The sequence below is a fragment of the Hibiscus syriacus genome, unplaced genomic scaffold (assembly GCF_006381635.1).
Source record: "Hibiscus syriacus cultivar Baekdansim isolate YM2019G1 unplaced genomic scaffold, ASM638163v2 tig00111338_pilon, whole genome shotgun sequence".
NCBI lineage: Eukaryota > Viridiplantae > Streptophyta > Magnoliopsida > Malvales > Malvaceae > Hibiscus > Hibiscus syriacus.
This window is the reverse complement of record NW_024063064.1, coordinates 1,888,726-1,907,020: the sequence shown is the minus strand read 5'-3', so window position 1 is coordinate 1,907,020 and position 18,295 is coordinate 1,888,726. Positions and strand designations below refer to the sequence as shown.

General features: G+C 35.1%; 2 protein-coding genes across 2 annotated transcripts; one reads left to right on the top strand and one right to left on the bottom strand.

The window, feature by feature from the left end:
• Positions 1–6,269: 6,269 nt before the first annotated feature.
• On the bottom strand, positions 6,270–12,000 carry LOC120159007. The gene is made up of 4 exons (XM_039169700.1): positions 11,861–12,000; positions 11,677–11,779; positions 11,494–11,571; positions 6,270–7,249 (listed from the first exon to the last, which is right to left on the bottom strand). Exons 1-4 carry the CDS (start codon positions 11,920–11,922, stop codon positions 6,956–6,958), a joined length of 537 nt encoding a protein of 178 aa, XP_039025631.1. The 5' UTR covers positions 11,923–12,000; the 3' UTR covers positions 6,270–6,955.
• A 519-nt stretch (positions 12,001–12,519) lies between these two features.
• On the top strand, positions 12,520–13,041 carry LOC120158991 (PE-PGRS family protein PE_PGRS33-like). The gene has a single exon (XM_039169696.1). The coding sequence runs from the start codon at positions 12,543–12,545 to the stop codon at positions 12,873–12,875; it is 333 nt and encodes a 110-aa protein (XP_039025627.1). The 5' UTR covers positions 12,520–12,542; the 3' UTR covers positions 12,876–13,041.
• The last annotated feature ends 5,254 nt before the right edge of the window (positions 13,042–18,295 follow it).

Sequence of the window (18,295 nt, the reverse complement as noted above, 5' to 3'; positions counted from 1 at the left end):
GAAAAGTTAATGGAGAAAAGAGTGTAGCGAGCATCACTTTTTGAGAAACCATGTCAATATCAGTATCAGTAAAAAACATCTCTTGATGTTACCTTGACTTATTAAGTGGCATATATATTGTAGATGTTCTAGTTGCTTGGATATGATATTTATAAAATGATTTGTAATATTAAAAGAATATTGTTTTAATATGGATAATATTAGGTATAATTAGTAGTTTAAATGAATAGTAGTTTACTAAATTATATTTTATTTACTATCGGGATGATTTTTATATTAGGCAGTTTTGTTTATGATATAATACAGTATAGAACTGTCTAGTTGCCGCCTAAAATCGAACTTGAAATGAAAGTCAAAATATATTTATTATTTTATGCAAACAACTAGTTTTCTAATAAATGCTAAATTTGGTAATTTTAAAGAAACAAAATTTCATCTATTTTCGAGTAGTAAATGTTTTAATTACTTGTTGTGACATCTCAGACTCGTGTTTGGGTACGAATGTGGGAAAAGGGTGTTATAGCGGGGGACTTTTGAAGCACTTGGAGAAAATGTGAATCATCTAAAAGATTGCTAGAAGGATACAAATTTGATAATGACGATTGTGCCCGAACGAATTGAGGATGTAACACCCTCATACCGATACGGGTGATCCGATCCGATCTGATCCGGGGTGTCACATTATGCTCCTAAAACCATTATGTCCACAATTGTTTTTTTAACACAAAATCCTCGTTTGCCACAAAAAAATTAGTTTATCTTTTATAATTGTTGAACTCTGTAAAATATAAAACTTTACAGTGTTTTACGCCCTTTCATCATAATAAGAGAGCTCTTGCAAATTTATATACCCGTACCTTCCATAACGTGAATATAGTGTTATGATCCAACCACAATTTCTCATACTTCAAAGACGTCATTATCATGATCGAATCAAACAACTTAAAATATCTAATACCAATTTGTTAGAAGATAATGGACATGCATAATGATCGCCCAATAAAATATTCACTAAACCATGATGGAATTTCTGCACTTAAGTTGTTACCAAATTTCAAATATTACATACAATGCAAATTAGTTGACTCGATAGGTAAAAAGCCATGAAAACTATTGTTATGAATGCTGAGGGAGGCAAGGAAAGATAAATTTTTCAATAGAGAAGGAATGGTGCTAGTTAGTTCCATACTTGATAAACTTAGAGCAATGACTGTGATGTCTGGATCCACAAGTGACACCCATACAATCGTAAACAGAAGCAGAATTGGACCAGTTGGTTATTAAGAGATTATGTGGCTCATGAGTTATATGATGTTGGGTGAATTCAAAGACAAAGTAGGCCTAAAGGTTGCAAGTAGCAGGAGAAACATAATAGAAGGGAAGAAGGGAGTTTCTGCCATAAGGTTGGGTGTGGGTAAAATGCAAATCATGAAGAGAGAAACAACTGAGTTTATTGTGTCTCTATTGTTAGTTCAATGTCTTTAAATGATATGGAATTAGGCAGAGTATCCTTTGAGTCAATGACCGCTTAACTATGGATTGGTATCGATATGACCACTATAATTTTAATTTTGGAAACATGACCATTTAACTATTTAAGTGGTTTCAACGTAGCCACTTTTCGTTAAAAACAAACGTTGTAGCCGATGTGAACATTTGACTCGCCGTTAATCAATAACAACCACATCAACTGTGTCGTTTGTTTTTAACGATAAGTGCCTATAATGAAACCCCTTAAATATTTACGTGGCCATATCATTAAAATTAAAAATATGGTGGTCATATCGACAACAATCCATAGATAAGTGGTCATGTAGTTTGCCCTAATTTAAATAAGAAATGCTAGTCATTTTTTTTTATTGTTTTGGATGTTTAAATTCTAGGTCTTTGGCATTTGGTTATCTATCCCTATTTAATATCATGCATGCTTATGTATGAATTAGTTGAGATGTTCATATCAGCAGTGTGGATGTGAAATCTTTTTATTCAATTTGAGATCAAATTTTATACAACCGACCGGATGCTTAACCCATTTTACCAGAACCAATTAAATTAAGATCGAAATTCTACTGTTTTTGTGCTTTAGTATCATTTAAAACAAATCTTTATATGTTTTTTCTAATATAATCATGTAAATATGGACATGAGATAAATTGTTAAAATATTAGCTACCGATATGATATGTTGAAAACAAAAATGGAAGCAATATGGGGTCTCCTCTAACGCAAACCGAGGTATGGGGTCTACTAGTCAAAAACATTCTAAACGAATCTGTACTGTAAGGGGATTCTGGAGTTGACAAGTCATTGAATACCGAGAACGAGTCTCTACGGCTCGCGTAGGCATAGTCCACGGTATGAAAGAGTCTCTAGCACTCTTCGTCGTGAACGAAACCTCCTCAGAGCTCGTGAAAAGTGTCCAATCATTTGATGTAGCATCGGATAACTTCGTGTGGATAGGTTCTGCAATGTTACCATTCACACTCTCCCTAAGAATGTCATTACCGTTGCGGTTGATACAACTAGTAGCAATATCAGGCCTGAAATCTAGGACATATTTGGGGCCAACAAAGTATTTGCAGGGTTTAATTTTGTGCTCAGCTGCTCGTGAAGGCCGTTTTTGAAATTTGTTGTCTAGCAGGAACTTGCTTCTGTATGCTCTTTACGGTTAATGCTCTTTGCGGACGAGGACATGACCTTTGACAAAAGTATATAATTTCAGAGATAGGAGAAAGCATCCATACGGAACCCAGAAGTAACATTCAATATGAGAAAGATACATCCACGAAACTATTACAGCAAGAGAATCAACTCGACTTTCGACAAACTAATCCTAATATGTTCTCTCCTAGGAGAAAGATAAAAGATTGATGGATGGTAAGTTCGTCAAAATCTAGTTGATTATATGTATAAGATATGATTTTAAAATAATGATATTTTTTAGCAAAACAAATAAAATTTTATTCATAATATGGACAAAGTCTACAAACCTGAACAAGCTATCCTATGAGGATATGGAGACAACCAATTGAACATAACTGACTCATGCCCAGCACATAGAACAGCAACATCTACGCCCCTTAGTATCCGTCTCCACCTCTACTCCAGAAGCAGTGTTTTACCTCTGCATGATCTGAGCAATTTTCCATTATGGGGCCAGAAAACATAGTTCAAACCTCTCCCTTATGGTCCTCAACATATCTCCACACCAAGGAACACCTTTAAAAGTCCTGTCAACATTGAATTTGACCCATTCTATCATTGGTGGTGACCATTCTCCCTTCGACTTCGCTGTACTTTTAGCTGTCGGCCAATATTGCTTCGAATTTAGCCATCAATGATTTTCCCACTCTCCATCTTCTTCAAAAGCTGCTTTAATCCAAAAACATTGAGCATAACTTTAACTGAGACATACCTTCTTGGGATAGCGCTTTTCCCACAAAGATTGTTTCATTTTTTGATAATTACATTGTGCAAAATGTTGCTGCTATTGTAATGAACCATAGACTTCTCTGCGAGCCAGTACACGGATTATTTATTCAAACTTCCAGCAGAACGGTAACTGTAAATAAAGTACAAGGCCCTACCATACCATTTGTAGTTTCATCCCTGCTAACATGACCAACAGCGAAAGACTAATATGATTAAACCATTAATCTCCTTATCGTTCTTCCTTTGAATTGGAATAATTTTGCATCAAACATTTGAATTGGTACGAACAAAATATTCATATTATCATAAATTAAAAATAGATACAGTAAATTTTCATCTAAAATTTCTTATAACCCCGCTGAATGAGTGGATACGTCCAAGAACAATGTAAAGAAAGTCCGAGACGCAATGGAAATAGAAAAAGAGACAGCAGAAGAGGGTCAGTACATGAATGAAACCACAATTTTTTTGGAAATTATTGAAGACAAATTATATATAAAAACATCGATAGAAAAGGGCCTGCCTACCACCATGCAATGAAATTTTCTGCTCTGTCGACTGCCATTTTGCCAATCTTTGTTGAAGTCTGGCGTAGATATCAATATGATTCACGAGAGTGATTCCAGCTCCAGCAAAAAGAAGAAGAAGAAAAAGAACAAGAAAGATAAGAAATAGATAACCCATCTTTTATGCATTGATGGAATGGACTCTAAGGTTACCTTTTGCTTGAACTGATAAGAAATGATGAATACTGTGATCTCAATTCTAGTAAAAGAAAAGAGTGTTCATTCCATCAATGCATAGATGGGTTATCTATTTCTTACCTCTATTTTTCTTTTACTTCTTGTTGGAGTTGGAATCATTCCCATGAATCATATTAAACAGCTTGAATGCAATACGGAAATCTGATCTTGTAGTTGACAGGTTATTGAAGATCAAGAACGGGTCCCCGTTGCTCGCGTCGGCATAGTTCACGGTACTGAAAGAGTCTCTGGCACTCTCCTTCGTGAACGAAGCCTATCCAGAGCTCTTGAAAAGTGACCAATCGCTTGATGTAGTATCGGAGAACCCCATGTTGATAGCTTCTGCAATGTTGCCAATCACGCTCTGCCTAAGAACAACATTACCGTTGGGGTCGATACAACCGATAGCAACATCAGGCCTGAAATCTGGGACATACTTGGGGCCAACAAAGTGGATGCAGGGTTTACTTTGTGATGCTCGTGAAGGCCTTTCCGTTTTTGAAATGTGCTGCAGAACCGAATTGGCATATCAACTGCAAAATAAAAACAATAATTAGTCAATAAAACATTTGATCTAATGAATTACATTTATTTTGCAATTTAACAATCACGCATACGCATAGCATACTTTAGGTTTATCTTCAGAATTTCATTCTTCCCTTAATTTATAGGAGCATACACTACTACGCCATGTTTCTCGAACTTGGATGTGGGTACCAGACAGACAGTAATAGTCCAACACGAGTTTCTTCAAGATTTTCCAAAGTTTTTACGTGTATTTGAGGGTCCTAAAAAGCTCATATTCCATACAAAATACTCTTCAAAATTCAAGAGAAAAATGAAATTGGTTAAAGTGATGCGATACATATCGATTGTATATGTGTAGAGAGTACTAATCTGAACTTTATTTTCTTCCGTCTCTCACCACAAAGTGCAAAAAAATAACTGAGTGGTTTAAGACGAGTCATAGTTTGACTGATGGGAAGGTCTTGCATACCACAGCTGATGCTCATCTTTATAACCGTATTGCATGCAAGCTGTTTAATATGATTCATGTGAGAGATTCAAGCTCCAACAAGAAGAAGAAAAAAAACAAGTAAGAAATAGATAACACGTCTTTTATGCATTGATAGAATGGACGGTACCGATTTTATCTCTTGCTTCAACTGATAAGAAATATCTAGAAATGAACAAGAAAGTTTTACTAATAAGAAAATAAGACAAAAATTCAGATAATATCACAGCAAACCAGAACATCATAACAAATGCGGGCATAATTTTCTCTAAAGATGACAAAGAAAACAACACCATTCATCATTTCTTTGCGTTTTCTAACCAACCAAACATTTTATTAGAACTTGCAACGCAGAAAATAACACCATTAATCATTTCTAATCTGTTGAAGCAAAAGATAACACTAATGTTCATTCCATCAATGCATAAAATATTGGTTATAGATTTCTTACCTTTTTTGTTCTTTTTCTTGTTATCCATGTTGGAGCTGGGATTACTCCCATGAATTATAAGCTTGAATGCAATATAGTAATGAAGGTAAGCATCAGTAGTGGTATATAACACCTTCTCATCGATCAACTCATGACTCGTCTTAAATCACTTAGTTCTTCTCAAATCTCACCTCAACCCTATCTTTCCTCAGTGCAGCCTTAAATCAAGCTCGTCCCTCTTCATCCCCTTAACAAGGGTTAGTTACATTTTTTATATAATTGGATCATGAGGCGGCAAAATTTTGAAATGCTTAAAGCTTAATGATTAGGATTAGGATTAGGTTTAGTAAAAAAAATGTTCAACATTGGTTAATTACTTTGAAGATTCCTTTTATTTTTTGCTTGTTTTATTTTGGGTTCTAGGTTTGACAAAGTAACATTTTAGTCACTTACATTCGGTAAAAACTCATTTAGAGATGAAGGAAAAGCTAAATGTAGACCCAATTCCAAACTTCAACTACAACTTTACGATAAAATAAAAATAAGATTACACTATTAGAATCCTAAACAAAGCTGATATGAAATCTCAAATCCATTATTTGTCATGTCAACCCATCAAAAACAAAATTTAGTCACAAAAGTGTATCTAAATTCATCGATAAATATTAAATACATCTCAAATTTTAAATCTTTAGTTTTAATCTTTAAATTAGTACAGACGTCTAGATAAAAGATTTTTTTCTTTTTCTCCAAGAAATCAAGATTCTAAAAAAGTAAATTGACTGGAAAGGTTGTGAATGCAAGAAGAGAATCCGCCGGGCATGGAAGTGCCCCAGGCGGCAGAAGATTCGATAGAGAAAGGGGTGGTAACAAAAGATTAAGACCTACTGGAGGAGAAGAACCTACAGAAGAAAGAGTCTGGACTAAATCATGGAGCGACACCGTGGCTGATTCACCTTTCTTTACTGGCATGTTCAATAATTCAAGCAGGGTTGAGGAAGAAGACTACGAATCTGAGGATGAAGAGGAATTAGAGAATGATGGAATACCTTCAGTAAAGATTCCGACAGATTTAAAGCAAAAGATTAGAAAACCTTGGAAAATAGCCCTGATTATCAAACTCATGGGGATGAACATAGCCTACAAAACGCTTCTAAACAGGATTACGTCAATGTGGAATCTGTAGAGCGGCTCTTGGACACGGGTTCTATGTGGTGAAATTTCGAAGCATGAAAGAGCTAAAGTCTTGACTGATGGTCCTTGGAAGATAATGGACCATTATCTGACTGTTCAAAAATGGAAACCAAATTTTATAGCCGAAGAGGCGTTGATTCCCTCAACAACAGTTTGGATTCATATCCCAGGGCCTCGCATGGAGTATTTTGATGAACGGGTTCTGGTTAATATAGGAAAACTTGTTGGCAGTCCACTGAAAGTAGACTGTCGAACAGCCTGGGTGACAAGAGGTAAGTTTGCAAGGATCTGCGTTGAAATCGACTAGAATAAACCTCTTCTTTCCAAAGTTAGAGTTGGTAAGATTGTCTTGAACATAAAATATGAAGGAATTCATCAGATATGCTTCCGACGCGGAATTGTCGGTCATATAGAGGAATCTTGTCCTTTGCAACATCTGGAAAATCAACAGAAAAAGGAAGATAAGAATCTGCAAAAAAAAAAATAGGGATAACCAAGAAAATCAAGAACAAAATTAACAGGAGGAACTGGGGCCAGAAAAATCAAATTGTAAAGAAGGTGATTTCGGTCCACAGATGTTAGTCCAAAGAAGACAGAAAAATAATCGATTTAAGTTGAAACCTCCAGACAATGCCAAGGAAGGTCAAAAAGGAAATCGATTTGAGATATTAAGAGAAGAAGTTCAGGATGAGGGAGAACAGGCTACAAATAGTGAAGAACATCAGACAGAAATGAATGAGCAACAACAGATAATACTTTGAATAGAGATAGTCTCAAATCAAAATCTGGAAATTCAACAAGGAATAACCTGGCTGAGAAAAACTCTGTAAAAATGGTTAAAAGAAAACAGAACTACCCGAATAGAAATGCTGGTAAAAAAGAAATGAAGATGCGTGGAAAAATCCGATGAGGAGAACTATAGAAAGAAATGCTAGCAGTATGGAGGTAGAACAGTATGTAAATGATAAGGATAGTCATCAGAGAGAGTCCACACAGAACAACATGATGGAAGGATGCTCAAAAGACCTGGATGGAGTCGAAATGGAAGACAGGACTGATAAACGAGTTTTACAAGAAAAGATTACCCCTGATCGTCAGGGGAACCAAATTTTTAAGACTAAGCAATTATGATGTTATCCTGGAACTGTAGAGGTGTCAGCAATAATGAGTTCATGAGAAATTGTAGAGATATTATAACAATCGAAAAACCCTGATATTGTTAGTATGCTGAAACAAAAGCTCCTATAGGGACGGGTGATAAGATTAAGAAGAAGCTCCAATTCGATGAGAGCTATGAAGTTCCTGCTCAAGGAAGACATGGTGGGATAATTCTTCTTTGAAACTCAAAAGAGGTTAGAATTAGGATTTGCTACAGTACCGATCAAGCGATTCATTGTGAGTTAGATACAGGTGGAAAATCTTGGCTTAATTCCTTTGTTTATGTTCAGCCTCATGGATCAAAAAAGGAAGAGTTTTGGCTGGATATGGGTAACTACGCTGATTCTATGAACAGACCTTAGTGTGTGGTAGGGATTTCAATGATATTGCTTCGATTGTAGATAGATTGGGGAGTAACTGTGATTGCTTAGACCGAATTATAAGGTTCAGGGAACAGTGGAATAGGTGTAATCTTCTAAATGCTGGTCGGACAGGTAATAGATTTACATGGGTGAGAAGAAACCAGGATCAAATTACCCTGCAAGAAAGACTTGACAGAGCCCTTGTGAATGCAGAAATGATTGATCAATTTCCAAATTTTCAAGTTTCGATTCTTCCAAGATATTACTCGGATCATAACCCGATTCTTCTGAATATGGATTTGGTTTGCTTTGTGGAGAAAGATAGAATGCTACTTCGTTTTAAAGCTTTTTGGCTTACTCATCCTGAATTCAATGATGTGTTTACCAATGCTTGGAACAGAAGAAAGATTCGATTCTGGAGGCTATAAAATATACGAGTAGAGTGATCATAACATGGAAGAATGAAGCTATTGGAAATATTTTCAAATGGAAACGTACTCTGAGAAATCATCTGCAAGGTACCCAAAATTCGCCGAATTATAATAGATCTAAATTTTTTCAAGAGCTCGAGGAAAGTCTGAACGAAGAGTATCAAAACATCCTTAACCACGAGGAAATCCTGTGGCTTCAGAAATCTCGGCTAGATTGGGCTCTTAACGGAGAAAGAAATACTAAATTCTTCCATTTAACCACGAAGATCAAAAGAAAACCCAAAAACATCTGTGGTTTGAACATAGATAATAATTGGTGTATGGATAAAGAGAGGCTAAGGCAACATGTGATTGATTTTTACAAAAATTTGTTCGAAAGAAAGGAGGTGAGAATTCTACAGGAATCTTACAGAAAGTTTAAGCCTTTAATTACAGAAGAGGAAAGAGCTGAGCTGGTCAAAGAAATTGATTTAGAAGAAGTGAAAAAGCTGTTTTTTCTATGAAGAGTTTAAAGGCGTGCCTGGTCCAGACGGTATTCAACCGATTTTTTACAAGAACAAATAGGAGGCTGTCAATAGTACGTTATGGGATTTTGTGAGAGCAGCTATAAAAGGATTGTGGATAAAGAGATTTTAAAAGCGTATCTTGTGTTAATCCCTAAGACAGAAGCAACAAATAGCCTAACTCTATTTAGGGCTATAAGTCTTTTCAATAAGATTTATAAGGTGTTGGCGAATGTGTTGGTTAATAGAATTAGACCTATCCTCCAAAGAATTGTGGGACCTTACAGTTTTCTGCCTGGAAGAAGAACTTCGGATAATATTCTAATTGTTCAAGTGGCGATGTCCACTCTCATGAATCTCAAAGGAATTAAAGGGGCAGATATCATTAAAATAGACCTGCAGAAATCCTATGACAAAGTCCATTGGAACTTCCTACAAAAGACCTTATTCAAGTTCAACTTCCCTGAGGAGATTATAAATATTATTATGTTATGTATCCAGCATAGTAGCATCAACCCTTTATAGAATGGAGAGAATACAGAATTTTTCGAACCCGGTAAAGGCCTAAGACAGGGAGATCCCTTATCTCCTTATTTGTTTATCCTGATTATGGAATGATTTTCACATTTAATACTTGAAAAAGTGGATAGAGGCAGCTGGAAAGCTATTAAGTTAGCAAGAGGAGGTACTAATATAAGTCATCTTCTTTTTGCAAATGATCTCATGCTTTTTTTAGAAGCTAGAGGGGACCAGATTTCAGAAGTTCAAAATTGCTTAGCAGAATTCTGTCAAGCTTCAGGTCTTGAAGTGAATCTACAAAAATCAAAAAAATTTATTTCTCCAAATGTGAATGAGGGACTGGCGACACGAATTGTTCAACTTAGCAGCATTTCATGGACTGAAGATCTAGGCATCTATTTGGGAGTTCCTATTTTACACAAAAGAGAAAATGCTGAAACTTTTACTCCCCTAGTTAAGAAAATCTTGAAAAAATTGGCTAGTTGGAAAGGAAAAGTTCTCTCAATGGCGGGTCGACGAACGCTTATTCAAGCAGTGACATCAGCTATTCCGATTCATACTATGCAAACGAATATTCTGCCAGCTGCAATATGTAACAGATTGGATAGCATCAACCAAAATTTTGTCAGGAGGAGGTCCAGAGTATACGAAAAACCACCTTGTTAGCTGGGAAGTTGTTTGTCGTCCTAAAATAGCAGGAGGATTGGTATTCACAAAACAAGGGTTATGAATTTGGCTCTTATGGCAAAAAATGGTTGGAAGATGTTTCAAAGAAAGGACCTACTGTGGTGCAAAATATTTAGAGAAAAATACTTGAAGCAGGAGATGTATATGAGTATCAAAAAGCGAGAGAATAGTTCTTCAACATGGAGGGGGATACTAAAAGTAAGAGAGGTTATTAAGAACGGTAGCAAGCACCAAATCCGCTCAGATGAACAAACAGACTTTTGGCAGGACTGGTGGACAGGAAAACATGCACTAGTGAAAGAGTATCCAGAGAGGGAAAACAGCCAGAATGAAAAGGTAGCTAGATTTATCCTGGAGAATAAGCAATGGGACATAAATAATCTTCAGAATATGGTCTCAAGAGATACAATTGATCAAATTCGGAGTACTCTAATCTCCTGGCTGAATCACGAGAGAGAAGAGGATAAGATAGTTTGGGGACACTCGAAGGATGGCCAATTCTCAGTGAAATCAGCCTTCAAAGATCCTTATCTCATGAATAGCAATGGTCAACAGAATATGAATATGGGATGGGTGTAGAAGCTGAAAACGACTGAATGAATAAGATTTTTCGTCTGGCTCTGTGTGTTAAATAAATTGAATACCAATGAGATGAGAATAAAGAAACAGATGACTCAAAACTCAGACGGCAAATTATGCCCAGGAGAGACTGAAACAATCGAACATATTTTGAGAAAATGAACAACAGCAAAAGCAATTTGGAAGGAATTCGAAAATCCTACGAGGAATAATCAATTTGAAGACAGAGAATTCAAAGAGTGGCTAAAGGTAAATTGTTGTTCAGAGAAACTGGTTATGGAAGGAATTCAATGGGGGTCGCTATTCCCTTCGATTATGTAGGGATTGTGGAAAAACCGTAATGAACAAATTTTCAATAATAGGGGAAAATGTTTCTCAAATCAAAAACTATTGCATCAATCTAGCTGGAAACATAAGCATTTCTATGAAAGAATCTCTTACCAGAATCACCAAAGAGACGAGATGGATTAATTGGAAAAAATCACCAAGAGGCAGTTGGACTTTGAATTCTGATGGAGCCTGAAAACAAAACTCAGGTTACGCGGCGGCGGGTGGCCTTATCAGAGATGAGGAGGGTAATTGGATTCAAGGATTTATGATTAACATTGGTAAAACAACAAGTACCTTAGCAGAAGTTTGGGGGTTGAGACAAGGGCTGCTGCTGGCGAAGGAGATGGGAGCAAGAAACCTCGTAGTTGAAACGGACGCCAAATGGTTGGCCGAAACCCTAAACAAAGAGAAATCAGAGCAAGTGCAAAGGGAAGCGATTTTGCCGGACTGTGAAGAATTAAGAAGAGGGATGGATTACCGAAATAAGGCACATATAGAGGGAAGGTAATCGTTGTTCTGATCGATTAGCAAATCTAGCATTTACAAAGGATGAAGGGCAACACCTGCTCGAGAATCCTCCAGAGGAGTTGAAGAGTTTGCTTCAGGCAGACAAGTTAGGGATCGAAATGTTAAGATGGTAGGAAGGACGCTGTCGTTTTAAACTTTTGTATAAAAAAAATTAGTACAAATGTTCTATAGCGATGGTGACTCACTTTTCTAAGATGAAACATTAGAAAAGTAAACTTGGAGATCATAATCCTAATAAATAACCTTGCACAATAATTTAATTTTTTAATCAGTCCATCATCAGTTAGAATTTAATTATTTTAGCCAGCAACTTTTGAAGCTATAAATAGAATGGTAGATTTCCATATGTGGAAAAGACATACTATTGTTCAACTACAACCCTCTGCTGTAACATATTAAAAGAATTCAGCTTAACAATTTATTACCACCAAAATTAATTTACTTTTCCAACATACTAATTTATATACAATTATTGGAACTACCAAACTCAAAAGATAAACTTATGGAAAGAGGCACAAATGCTTAGCGGTAACATTCTCAACGCCATTCCCATCTAGCTTCCTCGTCAACAGATTCATCAACAACAAAGGCAGAACATCTTAGAGAGTAGTATCCAATATAGCAACAGAGATATGGCGAAGTATTGCAATGTTGTGCTTGTTCTTGCTCTAGCAGTGGTGGTGGTTCAAGCCACTTCAAGGAATGTGCCTAAAGATGCTGCTGGTCTCGATGACCAAAAGAACTTCCTCACATATGGTGGTGTTGGCGGCTACTCCGGCATTGGAGCAGATGGCATGCCGATTGGTGGTGTTGGGAGTGCTGGAGGTACGACTGGCCTTGACGGTACAGGTGGGACTGGCGGCATATCAGGCGTTGGGTTTGGAAATGGTGATGACTCCGGCGCCGGTGGCGGAGTTGTAGGTGGTACTGGTGGAAGTGCGCCCGGTGTCATCCATTTTCCTTGAACTTTGCTGGGGTTTTAAATTTTGAAGTTTCTAGTTTAAGTAATATTATTGTTGCTCTAGAGCTTGTGGCGTGTTTAAGATGGTAGTAATGTTTGTTGGGTGTTAAGATGTTGTCGTGTGTTATATCCTTTATTTTCTTATTTAGCATCATGTCTTTTGTTTTGTAGTCCGTTGTGTCCTTTATTTTCTTGTGTAATGTTACCTGTCCTGCTTTGTCGTCCGTTGTTCTATTTTTGTTGTCACTTTGCTTACATACATTGATTTTGACAAATTAAACACACACACACGCATATATATATATATATATATATTAAATCATACATAATCTAATTAACGACACTCATGCATGGGAGGAAATTCGAGTGATGTTGTCGTTTTTATCTAGACTAGATAGTCTAGAATCTTTAAGATTAACTAGCAAAAGTTTCGACAAAATTTCCTATTATTGTTAAAATAGTTAATTATGTTCTGTCTATTTACATTGCAGCAAATGTTTGTGAATGAATGCATCCCTGTAACGTTATATCACTACCACTCAACGCCAATATTAGAATAATTGACCTCGTTGTGCAAATGTGCATGGTAATACGTCAAGTTTAACAGCCATGGATGCATGCACATGATATCCGGCATTGGTCATGATAAGGAAACCGAAAGAGGGAAGTAAAATAAATAGTGGCTTGAAAATTTTAGCTTAGAATTTTAGGTTGAATAGTCTATTGATTCTTATGTGTTCTGTTGATTCGAATAAGATTACCTTATTCCTCATTAAACAAACATTACTACTATAAAGCAGTGGCGGATGCACTAAGCCCCCATAGGGGCCAAGTGCATCATCATTATTTTGGAAATATGGTTAAATTTAGTTTAATGTGTTAAGGAAAAAAAAAATTACAATTTTGCATACCCATTATTTTAAAGAAAAGAAAATTAAATTTTAGACCCCTCTCTTAAATTTCTGGATCCGCCACTACTATAAAGTTCCCGTTCTATAAAGAATTTGACAATTTAATACGAAATAAGAAGTGTTAATCGAATATTTAGCAAAGATTTCATAAACTTTTAAATCAAAAAATGAAGCTTCATTTATCAGAAATATTCTACAAACAAGGACGCGTACTTCAAAATATCTTATACACCAAAATAGACTGTCAAGACCAACACTGCAATATATATATAGATACATTTAGCCCAACCAAAAGAATCTAGAATTATACTCTGAGAAGCGAGGATTAGGATTCCATTGTATGGAGCTCCAAGGACGGACAGCTACTCCTGTATACCTGAGATGGTAACTGTTGGGATATTCGAAGCTCAATTTGAACAACCGAAAAATGTATAAGGGGGTGAATTGGTAAAAATTGTTTAGGGAGTAAGGAGAAAGAAAAGATAGACAATTTTGCATAGCGATTTATAGTGGTTCGACTTCTCAAATAAGTATACTTCCACTACCTTAGCTCATCACTAAGGATTTTCTAACAAATTCACTAATTTGTTCTTTCTTTTTCAAGGACAAAGAGATAACTTTTACAAGACTCCCAAGCTTTTCAAAGGCTCAGCTAGAACCAAAATCCCTTTACAAGGAAAAAAACGTAAACAAATGTAACCTCTAAAAGGTAGGATGTTTACAATAATTTAGCTCACAAGAACAAAATATTTTCAAGAAAACAGGAATAAAGAGTGAAAAACTCTTCTCTTGTGTTTGATTGCTTGAATAGTGTTCTAACCCTTCTTCAAGTGTCATCTACTTGTATTTATATGTTGGAATGAGTTTGTGGTTGTTTCTAGCCATTGGGAGTGATTTGGAGCCGTTGGGGATGTTTTTCTTTGCAAAATAAAACTACCTAGTACATAGGGTATCGATACCCCTATAGGGAGTGTCATAACTATTTTTTAACAAAACAATTAAATATTATTTAAAAAACAATTATAACTTTAATTTTGAAATTTTGGTGGTTTTGAATTAATTTGGATGAAATTGGATAAGGAGTTGCCATCGACATTTGGGTTAGGTAGGTCGAATACCTAAAAATGTCTTTTAAAAATAATTTTAAGAAAAATAGTTTTTTAGACAAAATTTGGTATGCGTCACCAAAGATTTGATTAAATGGATTCGGGAGTCGGTTATGTGTGGGGAAGGATAAGCACCCCTATAACGCCCAAAAATTGGTACTGAACCGCTTACACGTTGTCGTACATGATGGAAATTATAAATCGAATATAAAGTTAAAATATGATTCATTTATTAAATTGCTTTGAATTATTTATCAGAGAAAATTATTTAACTCGAAAAGAAATCTCGATATTAGCAATCCTCCGTCGGGAAAGCTAATTCGTCTATTTCTTATCTTTAAAGAATATTCTTTCCTCATTTATTAAAAAACACGAATCGAATATAAATGTAGAATCGACATTTGCGTATAATAAAATACATTGCCATTTATAGAAACATAACTTGCATTGTTCAATGTAAAATAAAAATGAATTAACAAACAAAACTAAAATTGATTTATTTCAAGTTCCATTTAGTTCGAATGTCGTATTAGATTGTGCCACTTCGATCAAGTGACACTTTTCATGCCCGTTCTACAAGTACGTGTTCTTGAAATATTCGGATAATATTTAAATACAGAAATACAATGGAAATAAATACAAATAGAAATATGCGAAATAAAATATTAACAACAATTAGAGTTAAGCATATTTATTTATATATGATACAAATGAATACATAACTTAAAAATATGTACATACGGATTGAAATAAATACAAATGAATATTACAACCCAAAATATAATGGTTAAAAAGTAAGTATTTATACTTACAAGGACCAGAATGGGAAAAACAGAAACTTAAAGGACCAAAATAGTAAAACAAGAATTTAAAGGTCCACAATAGAAAAAATAGAAACTTAAGGGACTAAAATAGAAAAAAACATAAAGTTAAAAGACTAAAATGGAAAAAATAGAAACTTAAAGGGTGAAAACAACAAAAATAAAAATATAAAGGACTAAAATAGAAAAAACATAAACTCAAAGGGCTAAAACAACAAAAACAAAAATTTAAAAGACTAAATTGATATTAACAGAAACTGAAATGACCTAATAAACAAATATAAACAAATCAGAGCCCCAATAATCAATTTAAAATAAATACAGAGACCAGAAAAAATAACCCATAAACAACATTTACAAACTAAAATAAAATAAACAAGAAACATAGAGGTCTAAACAATAATTAAACCTAATTATAACAATGACTAAAATAAAATATATACAAATGTCATGGCCAAATTAGAACGTCAATGAAAATACATAACACATTAAATAAATGACTAAAATTAAATAATTACAAATATCATTCCCCAAAGTCAAACATTAACAAAACTAACAAACTAAGTAAAACATTACTAAAATACAAGTATTGAAAATAAATGCTCAAAACGAAATAAAACAAAACTTCATTTAGTGGCTGATATATGAAATTACAAAACATGAGGGACCTAAAGTGTAGTTAACCCACTCACTAAAAACACGCAGAAGGTCCCTAGAACGACGTCGTTCTGTTTATATATAACAATCAAAGGCTTAAACAAGCCATAATCCTCATTTGTTTCACTTATCAACCGAGAGAAGAGAGAGAGAGAGTCTGAGAATTCTCTCAACTCTCTCCTCGGTGAGGGGAGGAGATGTCGTTCGCTGGTGACACCTCACGACAGCGCACGACAGTCCACAGTGGCCGTAGTAACCCTAAATAACCCTCTCATCACCCTCAACCTATATCTAGCCTCCCCGTAGCTAAAACTCAACCCAGCTCCGCAAATCTAACACTTTACCTTTCGAAGACTTTGGAAATTGGCGACCGTTAGTGTTCCCGACTGGCTTCGAACCCCCGGTGAGTTTCTACTCTATTCTCCTTGTTATATTTTTCGTTCTTTTTTTTCTTTTGTTCGAATGGACTGTTTTTTCTTTAGCTTCTCCATTTTTTTTCTTTTTGGTTTGCTATTTGTTTTCTCTCTGATTTTTTTTCTAGGTTTTTCTTTTCGATTTTTTTTCCTTCACTCTCACCAATGTCCCTTAATATTCTCTTCCTTCTGTTATTATTTTGATGCATGTGATGGCTTGGTGATTGATGTTGCAGATCTCCCTGATTTGCTTTTGATTTTATTTCAATTGTTATGGGGATTTTAGACTGATATGATCTGATTCAGTCACTGTAAGAGGGATGGATGCAGGCGAGACAGTCGACAGCAACATCAGAGAGTGATGGTGATGGAAACAACATCTACTTAGGGTTTTAAAAACCCTAGGGTGAATCGGGTTGTCCAACTGGGCCAGTTCGGGTCCCTTCGGGTCGAGTTGTAACATCCCAAAAAAATCAGGTTAGTGACGAAAATGAAAGTTTTAAAATTTGGTGATCAATTTAGAAAAAATTGAAAAGCTTAGGGATTTAATTGTAAATTCTTTAGGTAGGACTGATTGTAAAAGAAGGAAAGATGAAAGGGCAAAATGGTCATTTGGTAAGAAAATAATTAAAAACTTATAGTGGTATTCTATATATACACGTGTATTTGGGAAGAAAGAAAAATCAGAGAACTCTGGAAGTTAGCTTCACATTCTTTTTCCACCGTGAATGCTTGGTTAAAGGTAAGTTAGTCTCAAGTTGGTTATTTCTTTCATTTTAAAGTTGGTTTTTATTCTTGTGGTTATAAGAAAGCTTAAAGGAATCTTAAGGTGGTTTAAAACTCAAAGATGAATAAGTTATGTAAGATTGAAGGTAATGAGTTTTTAAAGGAATTATTGAGAAAGAGTTATTAAATAAGTTTTAAAGTGAAATTTGACTTGTCATGAGCTGAAATAAGAAATCTAAAGTGTTAGAAGTGAAATTGGAACATGTTGGAAATTTTGTAAGATTCTTGATTTCAAGAATTATGATTAGATATTGAAGATGATGATGTGTTATATGGATAAAGATGATTTGAATAAGTATAGTTAAGTCTAAAGGGTTAAAAGGAGGTTATAATAGAAGATTTAAGTGAGTTTGGTAAAATTTTCAGGTTAAATAAATAAGTTCTGGCATGGGGTATCGGTATTGTTCATCTAGTACCGATACTTCAAAGCTAAATTAGTAGAATTCGAGCTTGGGGTATCGATACTGAAGGAACAATATCGATACCATAAGGAAAAATTGGATGAAATCTTTAAGAAGTACAATACCTAAAAGGTGGTATCGGTATTGGTTAAAGGGGTATCTATACCAAGTGTCTAGTATCGATACCATTATCGAGTTATAAAAGTAGAATGTCAAAATGGTATCGGTACCTAGGGGGTATCGATACCATAAGAGGGTAGTATCGATACTATAGTAAGAGTACCGATACTATTAAGCTTGAAATGCTAATTAAGTGGTTCTTTCAGCCT

Excerpts from the sequence above, each read along its gene's own strand:
- LOC120158991 (XM_039169696.1), top strand. The coding sequence starts at position 12,543 with ATGGCGAAGTATTGCAATGTTGTGCTTGTTCTTGCTCTAGCAGTGGTG.
- LOC120159007 (XM_039169700.1), bottom strand. The coding sequence starts at position 11,922 with ATGCTAGATTTGCTAATCGATCAGAACAACGATTACCTTCCCTCTATA. Across the intron at positions 11,780-11,860 it reads TCTATATGTGCCTTATTTCG|GGTTTCGGCCAACCATTTGG; the intron begins GTAATCCATCCC and ends CTCTTTGTTTAG. Across the intron at positions 11,572-11,676 it reads ACCCCCAAACTTCTGCTAAG|GCTCCATCAGAATTCAAAGT; the intron begins GTACTTGTTGTT and ends TTTTGTTTTCAG.